The following is an 18622-nucleotide window of genomic DNA, read 5'->3' on the forward strand; positions in this document are numbered from 1 at the left end:
CAGGTTTAGTACTTGCCCCATTGAAGTCAACAGGGTGCAAATTTTAAAAATAGAATAACTCGGTGTAGGCAACACCGATTTTTGTAGTTGTTCTCTGTATTGACAGCACTCCAAATGTACAATAAAATGAGCTCAATGTTAAAATTGACCGGAGTTCTCCTTTAAGACTCTTGTCGACTTCTCTTTACAATAAGTGTGTTGCTTCCATCTGCTGGATGTATTACTCATTGCAGTATTAAACACATCTACATCCTCAAATGCTTGATATGAAGCCATTGAACCTCTGGATCAGAAACCAATGTTTATTTACAAATATTGTCTGAATAAGCCTCTGTTTGTTGTACACAGAACAGCCCAATTCATTTTATATATTTTTTAACTTGCTGTTTATTGTGCTCTTTTTTAAAATATGAGACAGTGTATTAAACTTAATATTATGCACATTTGTCACTCCCAAAAAGAACTTCTTATAACTGTTTATATTTAAAGCAAAGATCAAGTATTTTTGTGTGTGAAATAAAGGGTCAGTAAGTGAGCAGTCAGTCATCAGTCTTGTATGCTGTGTGTGTGGATACAGGCTTTAATGCTGAATATAAGTGATTTTCTATCAATCTCTAGTGAGACATTATCACCATCCTGACTTATGAAAGATATGATTCTATCTTCAGTGAAGTGTATTTTTCATGGTGGCGGAGGAGTCCTGTTCATCAGCGCAGATGTTCTCTCGATATATATGGTGTAAATCAAAAATGCCTCCTCTGATTAGTCAGTGATTGTGTTTGATGATTTCCTCTGTTGTGTCTAATAAGGGAACAGTGAGTGTCATTGGCAGCTGTGAGAGTCTCTCTCTCTTTAGGGGACTGACAGGAGCCAGTTTCTTCAGTGTGTTTGAGGGAGCAGAGGAGAAACTTGTGCTGCATTCTGAGCTGACGAGTGTGTGTCGAGCAGAAGATGAAGAGCTGTCTGATGCTGATGTTTCTGTGCTATATGGTAAAACTCAGCACCTCTGGTAGGTACATAAAGAGGGACTTTATTCTTTCATATGAGCTGAAATCATTTACATGTAATGTTACACTTATATTGGTATATTTACTAGTTGTCTCCCTGTCACTCATGTGTAGACAGTGTGAGTGTGAGGTTGGTGAATGGCAGTAATCCCTGTGCTGGAAGAGTGGAGGTTCTTCATGATGGTCAGTGGGGAACAGTGTGTGATTTAGGCTGGGATATTGCTGATGCTGCAGTGGTGTGTAGAGAGCTGGACTGTGGGACGGCTGCAAAAGCAACATATGAAGCTCACTTTGGACGTGGATCAGGACCAATTTCAATGGGATATGTACACTGTAGTGGATCAGAGACTGCACTGAAAGACTGTAGCTCATATAGCCAATATGTACAGTACTGTAATCATGGTCAAGATGCTGGTGTCGTCTGTACAGGTAAGCTTCCCCTCAACTTATCATATCACTCTTTCATAATCCTCACTCAAGCAATGTAATGTTTCTGTATGCTGGTGAGGACAAACTTCATCAGTGTCAATTTTATGAAACATGATATCTGTTTAATTATTTTCTTCTTGATATTATGTTTATCCCCATTCCTTATTTTCTTATAATAAAATATGATGCAGAGAATCCCCACTAAATATGTAATGTCTTTTTTATTATTCACAGTCTGATTTGACAATCTTATTTACATTCTTTATTTAATGAATATTATAAAATTACAGATACAATTAGTGCAGATTAAGTGAATTAATGAAATACAAAATGTCAAAATTTAATGACAGATTTTTCTAGTGTTCCAGGTGAATAGAGATGTTTAATTAATTATATGTCTTTATAATTCAAAGACTCAAAGCAACGACTTCGACTTGTGGACGGGTTTCACCTGTGCTCTGGGAGAGTGGAGATGCTTCGTACAGAAGGATGGGTCTCAGTGTGTGACGCTGCCTTTGACCAGCAGGATGCAGAGGTTGTGTGTAGAGAGCTGGACTGTGGGGCTCCTGTACAGGTGCTGGGAGAAGATGCTTTTGGAAAAGGAAAGGGTCGAGTTTGGTCAGAGGAGATTCAGTGCAGAGGAAATGAATCTCAAATAGACGACTGTTCACGATCATCTTCACAGATACACAGCTGTTCCCATGACAATGATGTGGGAGTGATTTGTTCTGGTTAAGTATTAACATTTGGCATTTATTTAGATAAATTACATACCTAATATACTGATGTTGTATTGCTCAATTATCTGGACTCTAGTTTCATGTTTAAATAAGATGTCAGTTCTCTGCACAGGTTACACTGATCTCAGACTGGTAAACGGCTCAGACTCCTGTTCTGGAAGAGTGGAGCTTCGGTTCCTCAATGAATGGGGCACAGTGTGTGATGCATGCTGGGATATAAGAGCTGCCAGTGTCCTCTGTAGACAGCTGAATTGTGGGATTGCTGTGTCTGTTGTGGGATCAGACTGGTTTGGAGAGGGAAGTGGTGAAATCTGGGCTGATGTGTTTGATTGTAACGGGAATGAAACAAAACTCTCAGAATGTTCCATCTCTTCATGGAGTCGAGCTGAATGTTCTCATGGACGAGATGTTGGAGTCGTCTGCTCTGGTGAGCAAATTCACACCATGATGTAGTCATTGGTTTCAGATTAAAATGTTGTATACATTTTAGATAAATACTGAATTGCAAATAAATGCTCTCTCCAGAGAGTGAAGCTCATCTGAGGAACTGCAGCTCCACACAACAGCTGTCAATCAAAAACTTTGGTGAGAAAATCATCATCTGGGCAGATTCTTCAGTTGTTAATCATAAATAATGTTCATGTACAAGCACTGTTTTTCTGTCTCTGAATATCAGGTCGTGGGTCCATCAGGCTGGTGGGTTCTGGGGGAGACTGTGCAGGGAGGCTGGAGGTTTTTCACAGCGGCTCATGGGGGACAGTGTGTGATGACTCCTGGGATATTAAAGATGCCCATGTGGTGTGCAGACAGCTGCAGTGTGGAGTGGCCCTCAGTAACCAGCAGGTACCAGCCTGGTTTGGTCCTGGTTCTGGACCCATATGGCTGGATGAGGTGGAGTGTGAGGGGAATGAGACGTCCCTGTGGAACTGCTCTTCTCCAGGCTGGGGGAAACATGACTGTCAACACAAGGATGATGTAGGAGTCGTGTGCTCAGGTAAACTGTTAAATAACTATTTTGGTGATGTTTTCGATTTAGCTCAACCTGAATTTGAATTGTTTAATACACATTATTTTCCATCTAGAGTTTAAAGAGATCAGGTTAACTGAGGGCTGTGAAGGGAATGTGGAGGTTTTCTACAATGGATCCTGGGGTAATGTGTGTTACAACAAGATGGACAGAGACACAGCGAGTCTGATCTGTCAAGAGCTGAACTGTGGAAGATCTGGCAGTGAACCCAGTTATTCAGAGGGACTAAAGTCTCATAATTGGCTTGATTATTTAAAATGTCGACGTCATGATTCCACTCTATGGCAGTGTCCATCTTCACCCTGGGGACAGAATGACTGTGATAATGAAGTGGCCAAGATCACCTGCTCAAGTAATAAGATATTTAAATAATGTAAGATGGTCCCAATAGTTATATTACTTTAAACACAAAGTTTTGTATATAGTGTGGAGAGTAAACTGTTTTTTAAAAACAAGCAGAAAGAGCCTAAAATGATTTAAAATTTCCCATTATAATATATTTCTTTGAGAGATGTTATGACTCTGAGTCCTAATGTTCAGTTATTTTCATTTTAAAATCTCAGTGGAGGAAAGTCCTGAATTTCCTCGGAGTCGTCTGACATGTTCTACCTCTCCATCTCCTCACCAGAGACAGTGTTCAAGTAAGTTTTTTAATAATAAATTGTTACATTTTTGTTCATGTAAGCCTGTGATTTCCTAATAAATTATTAAAATATGAGCATTTAAACAAGAATTTATTTGCATTTGAAATTATAATCAAATTTATGATTCTAATCATACATTTAAAGCCTTCTTTGTTCAGTTTCAGTGTGTTTTGTTGTGAATGGTGTCCTGAAGCTGGTCAGTGATGATTTCTGTGTGTGTTTTAGATCATGTTCCTCTCAGACTGAGTGGAGGTTTGGGCCGGTGCTCTGGGAGGCTGGAGGTGTATCATAACGCTGTGTGGGGTTCAGTCTGTGCTGATCTGTGGGACATCAGCGATGCTCAGGTGGTCTGCAGGCAGCTGGGTTGTGGAGCAGCACTGAGGGCTGATGGGAATTCAGTCTTTGGTGCTGGTGAAGGTGTTGTGTGGCTGAACAGAGTCGAGTGCAGAGGGAATGAGATTCACATGTGGGACTGTCCTCTCTCCCTGAAGAACCACACTGACTGCTCCCACAAAGAGCACGCTGGACTCACCTGTGCAGGTCACAGCAAAACACTGAGAATTATTATTATTATTTTTTTTACATTTAGAGCTAATAATATTTTTATTTAAAAGATAATTTCACACATCAACATTAGTCACTCCTCCAGTGTCTCTCTCTGTGCTTGTGGTTGTACTGGGAGTTTTGCTCTTACTGCTCTTAGTGCCACTGCTTATACTGATTCAGCAGAACAGAGTGATGAGGAGAGGTAGGAGAGATCCAGAGACTGTCATATTGTGTGTTATTCTGTGTGTGATCAGTCATGTGTTGTGAACTGACAGCAGGTTTGTCTGTCTACACTCACAGCTCTCTCTGACTGGTACACAGGACTTAACAGGACTTCGACTGAGGCCGTTTATCAAGAGATTCATCACAGACAATATCACTTCACTCAGAGGGGTGAGTCATCATGGGAAAATGTTAAAAGCTTTAATTATGTTACAATGTATGTTTAGAGATCCCCTGTAGCCTCCCCTCGGACAGAATGACAAATACACATACTCTTTACTTTTATCTGATTATATGTAAGTGTGAACTGATGAATATCACTTTATCCTGAAATAAGGGGAGACATCAGTGATCCAGATCTGATCCACTCTAGAACTAAAGCTTTTTCTTTCATTCACATTTGCCTTATCAATTTTAATCATATGAAAAGTTTTCTATATTCATGAAAGTCTCTCCACTGAGAATGTCAGATCGGTGTGACTATTTTTGTTTCTGAGTTTTTGATGCGTAATCAGATGAATCTGTAGATAAGACTTTACCAGCCACCAAACCACAAAGCTGCATGTTTATGTCTGTGTGTGTTAAGCACTAAGCAGGGGTTTATATTTGGTGCATTTGTAGAGTTGGAAGAGATAAAGAGCTTACTTGGCTTCCCAAACCCAATTAATTTTCAAATAAGTAAAAATATGATATGACTGATCACATCAGCTCTTTGAATAAATGATAGTTTATTGAAACAGAAATAGTTTAGTTCAAACATTTGGCTACTGACAGATGCTGAGCAACAGACATACTTCAGTGTACATACTGGATCAGTGTGTTATTGTCACTGTCTGATGCCACTGGTCACAGTTTTTTTCCACGGACTGAACATCTTCCATCTGCATTTGTTGGGTCGTGAAATGTCTGAGCATTATGGTATGATTCCTCAAAAAACTGTGATCTGATGATTGTCTCATGCATCTGTTACTGCGGTGTGAATTAGCCCTGAAAATGCTGTGAGCAACAGTGCCGTTCACACAGAACTCAGTTGTGCTTTAAAAACAAAACAAGGTGCAGAGCAGTAAAATGAGAAAAAAGAAAAGAAAAAAAAACATGGCCTTGAGATGTGTTTTCACGGTGCTGAAAAAAAAGCCCATGCACCGAGATCAAAGATTTTTACTGATGTCTTTTATTCATTTTTTTAAATAAATGTTTCCTTTCTATGCATCTTATTAATCTTTTCTTTATGAATTCTAGTCATTGATTGCTATATTCATTTAACCATTATTAGCCTAATCGTTATATTCCTTGTGTTGCATGATTATTATTTTACATGTTCATTGATTTTCATTTTCGTCAATTGATTGGTTCATCTTGTTGACGGTCTGTATTTTCCATCAGGATTGATTACGTGATGTAACATGGTATCAAAATAAGTCTCTTTCCATCTCTGCAGACATGAGATAATGCAAAATCTTCAATATTCTCTTAAATGTCTTAAAGGTGCAAAACCACAATTGCTTATTAAATTATTCCATGTCCCTTAGACCATGACCTAATCAGACCTGCTAGGGTACATTTTGTCTTGAGTCCATCATTAAATGGTTTCAAGAGAAGAACTTCAATAGGTACTTTCCCTAGTCCTTTCCTGTAGGCACTGCAAATAAAATGTTTCGTTTCAGAAGACTCTGGGCTTCTTCTTCTGCCTCTTCTTTCTTTTCTCTCCTGAGCTTTCTTTTTTCTCCTTTCATTCTGCAAATATTATACTTCTTTTGGGTCCTTCTTTCTCTATACTCTGATCTTATCTTTTAGATACAATTCTTTTGGATATTAATACTTTTAAATACATAGTATTTATGTTTCTATCTTATATTGAAACTTATTTGCTACATTTTAATAAAATGTGTTATTCCTTAATAATTCAAGACATAATCTTGTCTGCCTGGATCTCACTGCATCATAATCTAATAGACCCAGACTGTCATGAATCCGAGGGATCTATGGTAATAAAAGTGTATTACAAGTTATAATGTGGTTTTATTTTACATGTGTATCAGAGGGCGATCAGGAGGAGTATGATGATGTGAAGAACAGCAATGAAGATGGGAAAAAACGGTTAGGTAAGATACTATCACCTGTTTACATAACCAGATACATTTCATTTTTATGTTGCTCAACTAAACTAAGCCTAAATGCAATTAAAACAACAGAGAATGTGAATTTGCTTTTGTTTTTAATAACAGGCTATGATGATGATGTGGGGGAGGAGTCAAATAAAGAGGGTGGGGCCATATGACTCACTGACCACACCCACTTCATCTTTTCATGAAATCATGGGAGCTACTGGGAGTCTCTTATATTGCTATTAAAGATCCAGTGCCTTATGGTTTTGGATGAATCTTTCCTATTCATCCTGTATTTACCACATTTAAAAAAAAGTCAGAGAAAGCAAAAATCATTTTGACAGCATTTTAACAGCATTATCTACCAACATATGATTAAAAAAACATGGGTATAGAGCATAACATGGAATGTTAAGGAATGTTTCTCACTCTTAGATATATCTTTGAGCAAGTGATGTGTATTTATCATTTCTGAATATGCTTATAATTGTTTAATTGTGTTGTAGGCATGATACATTTTTACCTGACAAATAAATTGTTGACAAATTATATTTGATTGATTCTGTATTCTTCTGAAATCAGTATATGTGGAGTCTGGTGTTTTCTCAAATACGTGTCCAGGATAGGTCAAACTAAAGGCTCATGAATGAATGGAGTAGTAAGCAGTAGGCACATCATCTGAAGACCTTTTAATTTCTGTCTATTAACGACTTAGCAAGTTAATAATAACTACATAAATAAGCTACACTTTTTTTTTTGCATGAGTGAGAAGTAGGCAACCAACTAAAAAGGTAATAGTTAACCCTAACTAAGACTAATGACTAAGGTAAGACTGGTGTGTTTGTGTCCGTGAAGATCCACGTAACCCGGCCGGCGTTCGGATCCCTAATAAATGAAGAACTGAAGAGTAAGGGGATACTAGAATAATCAAATATCTAAATTAACAACACAACTAAAATTAGTAATAATCTCAGTCTAAACTTTATAGTGATATGGAACTGGAGTTAGATTAAGTATGGAGCTGAAGTAAAATTGAAACTAAATTCTAATACATTAAGTAAACTTTACAGAAGCGCATGTAAAAGACCTAAATGCATTATACCTTCGCCCACCCTGTTGGATTCCGTCATTGGGCCAATGGGTGGTCCTAACACAGCAAAAACTATGTGGGACAAAGCAGTCATCAGGAGGACTGACAGGATGGACTGACTGATACACCTGATCCTAACCCCATTGCACTTTTGTGGGATCAGCTAGACTGTAAGATGAGTGAGAAGTGCCCAACAAGCCAGTCACATCAGTATCAAGTGCTGGTGAACCTGATTTCAAGTACATGTTCTTGGATCAACACCTTTGATGATCCTTGAGAAACCAATCAGATGGCTAGGATACAAAAGCTGCTGGGGTGGTGTGTAGAGAGCAGGAGTGTGGTAAAGCATTATGTGCAGTTGGTTTTGCTCACTTTGGACAATGATCAGGACTTATATAGAGGGATGAAGCATACCAGAGTCATGTGCATTAAAGGTGCTGTAAGCGATTTCTGAGAAACACTGTTGAAAGTGCATCGCAGTCCAAGTGCCAAAATGCTCTTGTGGCCAATCAGCAGTAAGGGGCGTATGCACTCATTAGGGGGAGGTGCCTGTGTTGTATATAGCGTGTTCGTGAATTTTGGGCCAGAGCTATTAAGATGGGGGCGTGATCCTTTGGGGTAGGGGCATGTTTGTTTTGTGGATTTCAAATATCAACATTTTTTTTTTTTTAAATAGTTTACTGCACCTTTAAATTAAATTGAATAAAAACATAAATTAAAATATGACTGTGTAAACAGCCAATTCTCATCTCTCACCAGACCACATCCTCTATCACTGAAAAGAATCAGTAATCTTACTCAATCCTGAAGCAGCAAAGGTTTATTTTGCCTCATATCCTCCATCCTCCACTATCACTCTCTTTGCTCTAGCGTCTCTGTGTTTTTGGCTGCTTGTTCTGCATATCTGATCTTCGACTGTTAAACCTGTGGTCTTCTGGCTTGTTTTCCATCCTGTGATGATATCTCTGTCTCTCTCTCTCTCCCTCCCTCCCTCCCTCCCTCTCTCTCTCTCTCTCTCTCTCTCTCTCTCTCTCTCTCTCTCTCTCTCTCTCTCTCTCTCTCTCTCTCTCTCTCAGGTCAGTTTCTGTGTGAAGAGTCTCGTCTGGGAGAGGCAGCAGTAATGGCTCAGAAAGCTGCAGAGCTGGACAGTTTTGAGTTTGACGTGGTGTTCAGTGCTGCTTATATGCTCAGGTGTTTGTGTGTGTGTGTGAGTGTGTGTGTGTGTGTGTGTGTGTGTGTGTGTGTGTGTGTCAAACATTCACATACTACATCTGCACACTTTTGTTTCAGGTGGACTCCACTTGTTTCATCATTCACATAATTGCCGTATAAACACAGAAGGCTAAACATGTCTCTAGCTTGTAGCTTGTCTAAATTGTCATTATGGCCTTCTCTTGATAAATCCACGTTTTGTCATTCATTTATCAATCTTCCCATCATTCAGCCCTCAATCAATCATTAATATATTGATGACTGTTGATGTAGGGCTTAAATTGTTTAATATTAGTCTTTTAACCAAAATATTTAAACACAATAAAAATGTCTGTTCGACCAGAAACAATCATACAGAATTTTCATTGTGAGAAAGCACCGAACAATTCTGGTTCCAGTAAGAGATCAACATGGAAGACACACTCTCCTGCTGTAAAACAAGAACAAGACGCTTATCATCTCGTTTCTGGAATAGGCCTATGTGTTTTGCTGCCATTTATTCGAAGACAAGGCTAACACATTGCAGTCTAAAATGCTCATTGTCTCCCTTGTCCGCCTGTCTTTAGAATAAGAAGTGTTTTGCCGCATCTTGTGTGTGAGCAGGGACGGACTGACAATCTGTGCGTTCTGGAAAAGTCCAGAACGGCCGTCCAACCGAGGGCCGTCGCAAAAAAAAAAAAAAAAAAAAGAAAAAAAAAAGGTCTAATAAAGCAATATGAACAGCCAACAGCAGGGGCACTAATATGATCATTTATATGCTACGTGTAAAAACAACAACTGAGGAAGAAGAGTCGGCCTATAGCCACTGACAGAAAGTTAGTTTTATAAGGCTGCACTTTTAAATTTGCTTACATTATATTTGAATAGCAGTGGTCTCCAACGTGGTGCCTGTGAGTTGCCCGCTAAACACATATATAAATAGCCCCAACTTGCCGTCGGGGTTGCAGACTTCGAATGGTAGCCTATAATTTTGCGACCTTTTCAACTAAACGTTTCAATTTGAACTTTTGCCTCTACAAAATTACCCAACTCTCTTTGATTATACGCTGTCATTTGCGTTGCGTATGAGAAACATCAAATGGCAAACGCTCAAAAAGCAGAACAAAACTTGTTTGATCTGAGCAGCGCATTATCAGCTCAGCCCAAAAAACAGCGATCGCGGCCAAAGCAGTTGTGCGGGCTGATCTCGATCACGCGAACAGGCTATTACACAGAGCTGCGCAATCCACTGAGAAGCAGTTCAATTCAGCGCAGAATTCTCTATCTCTATTATAAACCCACAAATGACTATGTGATTTAAGCTTGTTAAAGGAGAACTCCGGTCAATTTTAACATTCAATGAAAACATTCCGGTCAATGAAAACATCCTGTTTTCGGTCGAAGTCCATATAATCGATTGTCGAGTTCACGCGCATTGGTTTAGTACCTAAGTGTGAGTAACGCATTGCCACATTTAACGTGGCTGCTTCTGTAGGTCTATATACTTGCTGTAGTGAATGTTATATAGTGATATAGTGAACATGTTTTTAAAAATATGCCAAAATGGTTGAAACTTTTTACTAAGTTACTACATACTAAAAATTATATACTGAGCAAATATAATGAGATTATGTATTTATGTACTTGTGTAGCCTACTACTTCTTGCCATGCTATAGAAAGAGTTAACGTGTTTTTTCTTGTGTCCATTTAAATTTTAAGGAATTTTCCTTACTTATAGTTGGAAACTTCATGTGTTTTAAAGTTTGATCAATTATCACCATACACTGTAAAAAAAAAAAAAAAAAAAAAAAAAAAATTATCACCCGGATTGGATATCCAGAGGCAGAACAACAGTGACGGCTAGCGTAAGTCTGTGGTTGAATGCAAATGTCAAAAATCCGTCCTGATGAAGAACCAGCCCGCCTCTGGCAGGTGTGTGTGTGTGTGTGTGTGTGTGTGTGTGTGTGTGTGTGTTTGTGTGTGTGTGTGTGTGTGTGTGTGTGCATCCTTACTGAAGTGTCTCGATATAGATCCATACCCAGCCCATATCAAATATACAACGCCTGTCACTTCTGTGGAAGTATGATTTTGCAAAACAAGGTGCTTTAGCAGAAATGCAGTTCACTGGCTCTGTCTGCAGGTCACAAGGTGAACAACATGCTTATCTTCACTGATAATTATGGTTTTTGTGGGCCACCTGAAAGAAACCACTTTTGGTTAAATTAGGTACATTTCACAATAGTTACAAGAATGTTTTTGATTCATACATATATATGAAAGCTTTGACAAAATTAGCTTTAAGGAGAAGTAGTTTAAGGGTCTTTTCTGCCTTTCGTTATAATAAAGGCTTACTTGTGCACTGTGCTCTTGGTAAACATTTAAATTTTTAATGGCTGTTTTGTTACTTGTTAATGTCATACTAACATTTCTAATAGACAGTGTTCAATGTTAGTTATCAGTGCTTCTATCTCTTCTCTGCAGGTGTTGGGCTTTGATGCTGTAAATAAACTGGACAGTTTCCTGTCTCCTGTAAGCCGTGTGTGTGTGTGTGTGTGTGTGTGTGTGTGTGTGTGTGTGTGTATTGATCTTCATTGACTTAATCTAAGTAATCCATATGTCTTCTTTGAAACACAACATTAGTCTGTTAATCATGCCTCCTGGTAGGTTTTATTTAAAGGGATAGTTCACCCAAAAATGAATATGATAGCATGATTTACTCACCCTCAAACCATCCAAGGTGTATATGACTTCTTCTTTCTATCTTCTTTCAGACGAACACAATTGGAGTTATATTTAAAATATCCTGGCTCTTCCAAGCTTTATAATGGTAGTGAATGGGGAACAAGATTTTAAAGCCCCCCCAAAATGCATTCATTCATCATAAAAAATAATCCATATGGCTCCAGGGGTTTAATAAAGGTCTTCTGAAGCGAAGCAATGTAAGAAAAATATCCATCTTTAAAACTTAATTAGCTAATATGACTAGCTTCCGGCAGATGGCCGTATTAGTAGGGAGGTTAAGCCCAAAAAATAGGCCTTTGACTTCAAGTCATGATGCAAAGGTCACCTTTGGTATGGAAGTACCTTAGGGTCATACAAATAAATTTATCCTAAGACACAAGTGAGATCACACTTTGTATCAGAAATAAACAGGTTTTTTCAAAAATGGCCGCCAATGCGCCGAAAATACTCTAGAGCCCATATCTTTGCTTCTGTTATCACTATAATGACAAATTTGGTGTCAAAGTGTACATTTTTGGGGTCAAGGAATCCAATAAAATCGGTTTCAAGTTTAAAAAAACAAAAATTTTCCCCATACCATGACAATTTGGGGTAAATATGCACATTTCACATAAAAATTGTGTCATCAGAGTGACTTTACTTATCTTTTCCTTCAAAAACTTTAATTTTGTATTTAAGCAGTGCAGCTACTTCTGTACATTACATTTGTCCTAAGTAGCATGAGATTTCGACCAGTCAGGAGTAGCCTATAGCAAATCAGTTCCTGCAACAACACATCCTATATGCACCAGGAGCTGTGACAGCTGTTGAAGGTCAGAGGTGACAGGTTAACACTTTGAGGTTCGTATGACTTCCTCATTAAATAGAAAAATGCTTTTAATGTTAGATAACTAGTAACTAGCTAGCTAGTAACTAGTTAGCTTCATTATAACTAGGTCGCTAGTAACTAGTTAGCTTCATCATAACTAGCTAGTGACTAGTTAGCGTCATTTTTATTGAAGCAAGCACATAGCCTACATGTTGCTAGCTAGTTACTTAGCTTCATTATTTGATAGTTTTTTACTTTTGCGAATGCTTGTTAATGCTCATATTATCTCTCTTATGATGTTAAAGCAACTTCATTTATTTTTTCAGATTAGCCATATAGGAATGCCGTGACTGGAGTTTATGCTTCCTATGTCAGTCCGCCCTAAAGATTGAAAAAACATTATATCCCTCTTACAGGGGACCTATTATGCCCCTTTTCACAAGATGTAAAATAATTCTCTGATGTCCCCAGAGTGTGTATGTGAAGTTTTAGCTCAAAATACCCAACAGAATTTTATTTACAGCACGTTTAAATCATCATTTTTTGGGTCTGTGAAAAACGCACTGTTTTAGTGCTTCTCCTTTAAATGCTAATGAACTGCTGGTTCACGTCACAGGGGGCAGCCTAAGTCCCGCCCCTCCGCTTCCGGCTCATGGGACCTTACTTCGGAAAAAATATGTATGGAAGTCAATGGCGAGAGATAACTTATCTTTTTATTCCGTCTGAACTGTGCCCTGAACTACACATATGAAGTTTGTCAATTTAAAAGGTAATTATGAAAGTCAAGAAAGTCGCAGTTTGTCATAAAACAGAAGAGTAACGTTTAGTTTTATGTGAAAATCGCTCAATGAACTACATCTCTCGTCTCCCACTATGTACGTCACAAGATCCGTTGCTCGTATGTGTGTATTCTGGCTCAAAACACTCAGGCATGACGGCGTTATGTTACGATTATAATGTAAGACTATAGAAAAAATGACAGACGTTAGCTTCAGTAAAGTTAGCTTCATTCATTGAGAGAAAAGGTATGACGTCACGTGTGCGCCTTCTGGGTTTGTAGTCTCTGTAATTACGTATTTTCACCTCTTACGTCTTATACCTCAACAGTTTTACATCAAACTGCGACTTTCTTGACTTTAAAATGTATCTTTTAAATTGACAAACATCATATGTGTAAATCAGGGCACAATTCAAACGAGATCAAAATATTTGTTGTCTCTCGCCATTGACTACCATACAAAATTTTTCCGAAATAAGGTCCCATGGTGGTCGACCGGAAGGGGAGGGACTTAGGCTCTCTATCCCGCGATCAGAGCCAGAACAGGGAAGATGATAATAATAAAACAGACAGTCACAGTAATGGTGTTCATTTCGACCATAAAAATGCCTACAGAGTCAGAGAATATATGCTGTATGGAGTTGGAAAATGTATAGTTTAGTTTAATTACGATTATAACCTATTTGGCATTGCTTGTATACACTATTAATGCAACCCTGCTGTAGGACTCCGTCTGACGATCTAATTGTCTGAATGATGACACAAAATATACTGATGAGTTTAATAAAGTTTACTGTATGTCACACAAAAGATGAAGCATCAGTTTTTCTTCAGAAAATCGCTGTTAGAGCTGAGTAAACAGTATAAGAAGTGCATAAGTAACTTACATAAATTTCTGTAGAGTTGAGGTAGCATTTTCTTTGAAAACAAAATGAATCCACCTCGTCTTCAGTGGCGAGAGTAAATAGAGAGAGCTATGTGAATGAATACATCCAGCTACAACACCTTCAACGCTTGGGAGATGCTTCGACGCTTCTCATGAGTGCATTGCTGCAGCAATGGCTGATGTGTAAACTCGCAGTGAACTCGATCAGGGCGGTTATAAGTTATAACGGTGGTGTCAGTCAACACTCGTGGGCGGGGCCTGTGGGTTTAGCGTTGTCACTAAAGCCACATTCTGAAAACGGGTAGTTTGGAGAGACTGCTTTTGATTTATGGAGATTAAAAAAAGGAGTGAGTGGATTTGTATCACTGTAGGGTGGTTGTGTACACACACTGCCAACACACATTTATGTCCAAACACCATACAAAAGTGAATTTTGCATAATAGGTCCCCTTTAAACCGAGGACCGTGACGTCGCCCGGTATGGTGCAGCCGGGGCCCCACCCTGGAGCCAGGCCCGGGGTTGGGGCTCGTATGCGAGCGCCTGGTGGCCGGGCCTCCCACCACGGGGTCCGGCCGGGCTCAACCCGAATGAGCGACATGGGGCCGCCTTCCCGTGGGCTCACCACCTGCAGGAGGGGCCGTAAGGGGCCGGTGCTGAGAGGATCGGGCGGCAGTCGAAGGCGGGGGCCTCGACAACCCGATCCCTGGACACGGAAGCTAGCCCTAGGGACGTGGAACGTCACCTCGCTGGCGGGGAAGGAGCCTGAGATTGTGCGTGAGGTTGAGAGGTTCCGACTAGAGATAGTCAGGATCACCTCTATGCACAGCTTGAGCTCTGGAACCACACTCCTCGAGAGTGGATGGACTCTTCACCACTCTGGAGTTGCCCATGGTGAGAGGTGGCGGGCTGGTGTGGGTTTGCTTATAGCCCCCCAGCTCAGCCGCCATGTGTTGGAGTTCACCCCGGTGAACGAGAGGGTCGTTTCCCTGCGCCTTCGGGTCGGGGATAGGTCTCTCACTGTCGTGTGTGCCTACGGGCCAAACGGCAGTGCAGAGTACCCGGCCTTCTTGGGGTCTCTGGGAGGGGTGCTGGAAAGTGCTCCAACTGGGAACTCCGTCGTTTTACTGGGGGACTTCAATGCCCACGTGGGCAGTGGCAGTGACACCTGGAGGGGCGTGATTGGGAGGAACGGCCCCCCTGATCTGAACCCGAGCGGTGTTCAGTTATTGGACTTCTGTGCTAGTTACAGTTTGTCCATAACGAACACCATGTTTAAGCATAAGGGTGTCCATCAGTGCACATGGCACCAGGACATCCTAAGCCGGAGGTCGATGATCGACTTTGTGGTCGTTTCATCTGACCTGCGGCCGTATGTCTTGGACACTCAGGTAAAGAGAGGGGTGGAGCTGTCAACTGATCACCACCTGGTGGTGAGTTGGATCCGATGGCGGGGGAGGAAGCTGGACAGACTCGGCAGACCCTAGCGTACTGTGAGGGTCTGCTGGGAACGTTAGACTGAGTCTCTTGTCAGAGAGATCTTCAACTCCCAGGGGGAGGCTGGAGATATTGAGTCCGAGTGGACCATGTTTTCCACCTCCATTGTCGAAGCGGCCGCTCGGAGCTGTGGCCGTAAGGTCTCCGGTGCCTGTCGAGGCGGCAATCCCCGAACCCGGTGGTGGACACCGGAAGTAAGGGATGCCGTCAAGCTGAAGAAGGAGTCCTATCGGGCCTGGTTGGCTTGCGGGACTCCCGGTGCATGTTGGACTCCGGCAGGGCTGCCCTTTGTCGCTGGTTCTGTTCATAATTTTTATGGACAGAATTTCTAGGCGCAGCCAGGGGCCGGAGGGTGTCAGGTTTGGTGACAACACAATTTCGTCTCTGCTCTTTGTGGATGATGCTGTCGTGTTGGCCTCATCAAACCAGGACCTTCAGCATGCACTGGGACGGTTTGCAGCCGAGTGTGAAGCGGCTGGGATGAGAATCAGCACCTCCAAATCCGAGGCCGGAAAAGGGTGGCTTGCCCACTTCAGGTTGGTGGAGAGTTCCTGCCTCAAGTGGAGGAGTTTAAGTATCTTGGGGTTTTGTTCACGGGTGAGGGAAGGATGGAACGGGAGATTGACAGACGGATCGGTGCAGCTTTTGCAGTAATGCGGTCGATGTATCGGTCCGTCATGGTAAAGAAAGAGCTGAGCTGCAAAGCGGAGCTCTCGATTTACCGGTCAATCTTCGTTCCTACTCTCACCTATGGTCATGAGCTTTGGGTCATGACTAAAAGATCAAGATCCCGGATACAGACGGCCGAAATGAGCTTTCTCCGCAGGGTGGCTGGGCGATCCCTTAGAGATAGGGTGAGAAGCTTGGTCACTCGGGAGGAGCTCAGAGTAGAGCCGCTGCTCCTCCACATCGAGAGGGGTCAGCTGAGGTGGCTCGGGCATCTGTTCCGGATGCCTCCTGGACGCCTTCCCGGGAAGGTGTTCCGGGCGCGTCCCACTGGGAGGAGACCCCGGGGAAGACCTAGGACAGACTATGGAGAGACTATGTCATAGTCTATCGCAAGCTGATGGGAATGCCGGCTTTTGAGTACTTGGCCAATAAGGATGAATTACTGTATGTAGTAAATAGAAAATCTCTACAGCAAAAGGCCAGCCGCTACTTGCATTCGGTTTGTTTCTACCATTTATTAGTAATGATTTACACAGTTTGTTTACTACTTACTATTTACCTGAGCATTCAGTATTGTGTAATATAGCATACAGAAGGTGAGGGACATTTTGGGGGGAAAGAAGTGCTGCATTTGATCATTTTATCATTTAAACGTGACTTTTCATGAAAATTCTATAATCCAAGATGGCCGCCACCATAATGACGTCATAATATGCAAATTAGATGGGAAAATGTAATCCCTTCATAAACTTTGGGTCATCCTTAATATTTCTCTAATTTACAGAAAGTCTCTATCTTTTATCACTTTTAAGATATAGCCTTTTGAAATTAAGATGTCAAAATTTTTGGAAAAAACCTCTGGCGCAGAAACACTGTGTGTTTGGCATGCGTTTTTTAACAAAAAATTGCATACTTCACCTCCAATTGTCATGGTAAGGACAACATTATTGTTTTTTAGTCTTGGAACCTATTTTATTGGACTCCTTGAGCCCAAAAATGTACACGTTGATACCAAATTTGTCATTATAGCTATAACAGAAGCAAAGATATGGGCCTCTCAAGTATGGTCGGCGGCCATTTTTAAAAAATGTGCGTATATAAGATAAAAAATGTGATCTCACGTGTGTCTTAGGATAAATTGATTTCTATGGCCCTAAGGTACTTCCATACCAAAGGGGACCTTTGCGTCATGACTTGAAGTCAAAAGTCACTTAACCTCCCTACTATATACAGCGATTTGCGGTGGAAGAGGAACCCCTGACCCAACACATGACACAATGACGAATGCGGACGCACATAGGACGGTTTACGATACTCCTTCCAGGGTTCATACAAGGTGCTTAAAGTACTTTAAATACTTGAATTTGACTTTTTGGAGTCCTGGAAAACCTACTTGAAAAGTGGTTAAAATTTAAATTAAAATTTTCAGAAAAAACACAAATGCAATCGCACGCAAAATTAACACTGCAGCCCATCTGATAAACCTCCATCAGACCTTTTCTCTCTCTTTTTACAGTATCTGTACGAATCCTGTCCTTCATCCTACGTCATATATCACGTCAGAGGTAACTCTTATGGCGCAAGTCGACTTCATAGACAGTAAAAGAAAGGTCGACTTGTGCAGTATGCATACGGTCATTTGTCGGCTATTTATTATAGCTAATAAAGTTTTAAATATGGAGTTTTTTCTTACACAAACCTTTATTAAACCCCTGGAGACTTATGGATTAATTTTATGATGGATGGATGCATTTTTTTAGGCTTCAAAATCTCACCCCCCAGCCCCACAATCACCAGCCATGTGCCCAAACAAAACAAGACATGAACACGCAGATAACACTCATAAGCCACGTGCTCACACAAAACATGACAACATGAACACACACAGCTATTGTAAAACACAAGCTGCTTGCTACACATCATGCAGAGATGGACACAAATACATCAAAAAGTATTTAATTACAAATTACAAATACTTACTCATCAAATGTATTTAAATAAAATACAAAATACTGCTGTGAAAAAAGTATTTAATTAAAATACAAGTAATTTGTAATTTAAAAATACACAAATACAAAAAAAAAATTGAAGTGCGAGAGTAACTGTGGAGCTAGATACACATAAGAGTATAGAATATCAGAATATCATCGTTTAGTGCAGAAGATGCGCTTTTAACATACAAGCTGTCATAATAAAAGATCATTAGCCTACACCTGGCACTAGGTGGTGAATTCCGACAATC

The 18622-nt window shown here is 40.5% G+C and overlaps 1 protein-coding gene across 1 annotated transcript in view; it reads left to right on the forward strand.

Annotated features, from left to right (window-relative positions):
• Positions 1-18622, forward strand: part of LOC307157727 (uncharacterized protein) — a gene marked incomplete at its 5' end in the record, with an annotated part of 174088 nt that overhangs the window by 50963 nt on the left and 104503 nt on the right. Inside the window, 8 exon segments of the mRNA XM_079869651.1 lie at positions 810-990; positions 1122-1262; positions 1850-2167; positions 2289-2603; positions 2853-3170; positions 3259-3555; positions 4073-4387; positions 6655-6717. Coding sequence (XP_079725777.1) covers positions 810-990; positions 1122-1262; positions 1850-2167; positions 2289-2603; positions 2853-3170; positions 3259-3555; positions 4073-4387; positions 6655-6717 — 1948 coding nt within the window.

Source organism: Squalius cephalus, assembly GCF_949319135.1.
Source record: "Squalius cephalus genome assembly, chromosome: 4".
Lineage (NCBI taxonomy): Eukaryota > Metazoa > Chordata > Actinopteri > Cypriniformes > Leuciscidae > Squalius > Squalius cephalus.